The sequence below is a fragment of the Ananas comosus genome, linkage group 15 (assembly GCF_001540865.1).
Source record: "Ananas comosus cultivar F153 linkage group 15, ASM154086v1, whole genome shotgun sequence".
Taxonomy (NCBI): Eukaryota; Viridiplantae; Streptophyta; class Magnoliopsida; order Poales; family Bromeliaceae; genus Ananas; species Ananas comosus.
The window spans coordinates 10,928,452-10,929,664 of record NC_033635.1 but is presented as its reverse complement, the minus strand read 5'-3'; the positions used below and the strand labels follow the sequence as shown (position 1 = coordinate 10,929,664).

General features: G+C 27.6%; 1 protein-coding gene across 1 annotated transcript in view; it reads left to right on the top strand.

The window, feature by feature from the left end:
• LOC109721095 (aquaporin PIP1-3-like) overlaps window positions 1,138-1,213 on the top strand; it is a 1,037-nt gene continuing 961 nt past the window's right edge. The window contains exon 1 of the mRNA XM_020248513.1: window positions 1,138-1,161. Within this exon, the coding sequence (XP_020104102.1) occupies window positions 1,138-1,161 (24 nt within the window). The remainder of the gene's footprint in view (window positions 1,162-1,213) is intronic.

The following is a 1,213-nucleotide window of genomic DNA, read 5'->3' as shown; positions in this document are numbered from 1 at the left end:
AGCTAAAAAAAAAAAAAAAAAAAAAAAAGAAAAATCTAAACCTGCAACATCTCCATCACGTGGCAGGGAAAAGGGAACATCTCCATCCCCAAACAATTCTCGACGCAAGGATAGTACATTGTACATGCAGTTTGTTGAATTTATGTGTTCATGTGATCACTACTTGTCATAGATCATTATCTCTCAACTTCACAAGTTTTATATATATATATATATATATATAGGGACTCCACCTGCTCTAGCTAATTCTTTACTGTGCCCAATGTAACTCTCTCTCTCTCTACATATAAATATAAATTTTGGTTACTGTATTTTTATGAGTACGATCGTTTTCATATTTATAAGTCGTTTTCAATAATAGAACTTTCAAATTGACGATCCATACCGTTAAATATTATCTAGAGCATTTAAAATTTTTAAAAATTTAATTTTATAATTTAATGGCCGGTATGAAATACTTGCTAGTTTAACGATGTGAAAGAATCGAAACCAGTTGAATTTTTGATGGAAAATTTATCCACTATCTAGACANATTTTTAATGGCCGGTATGAAATACTTGCTAGTTTAACGATGTGAAAGAATCGAAACCAGTTGAATTTTTGATGGAAAATTTATCCACTATCTAGACAGAGATCCATAACTCTGATACAGGATTTGATTATTTGTTTTTAGGACGTCGCTCGATTTTGACCGTTCATGTTATGCATGCTTGATTGACTTTATTATGATTTCAAAAATTATAATATTTATTTTTTAGAAGTTTCAAAAACGGAGTGGATCGTCGATTCAGAAACTCCATCAACTTATGAGTACGGATGGCTCTATACTTATAAGAGTACAGTAGCCCTACTCTATAAATATATATTGGTCTTCAAACTATACAGTGCGTGACACTATAATTATTAAATTTTAATTTATAATTTATTATAATTTGTTTATTCAAAATTTTAAAATTATTATAGTTAAAATTTATAATCTAATTTAATTAACTAAATATTGATATGTCACTGCTCTGATAATGATATGATATTTTAATTATTGTCAGTGTTATCACATTATTGCCAAATAAAAATTAATTATAATGAGTTAGAAAAATTGAGTCAAAAATTATAGTAAATTAAAATTTCAGTACCAAAATGTCACACTTAACGCTCCCCATAGTTTGAGGGCTAAAAGTGTAATTTAGCATATATATATATATATATATATATA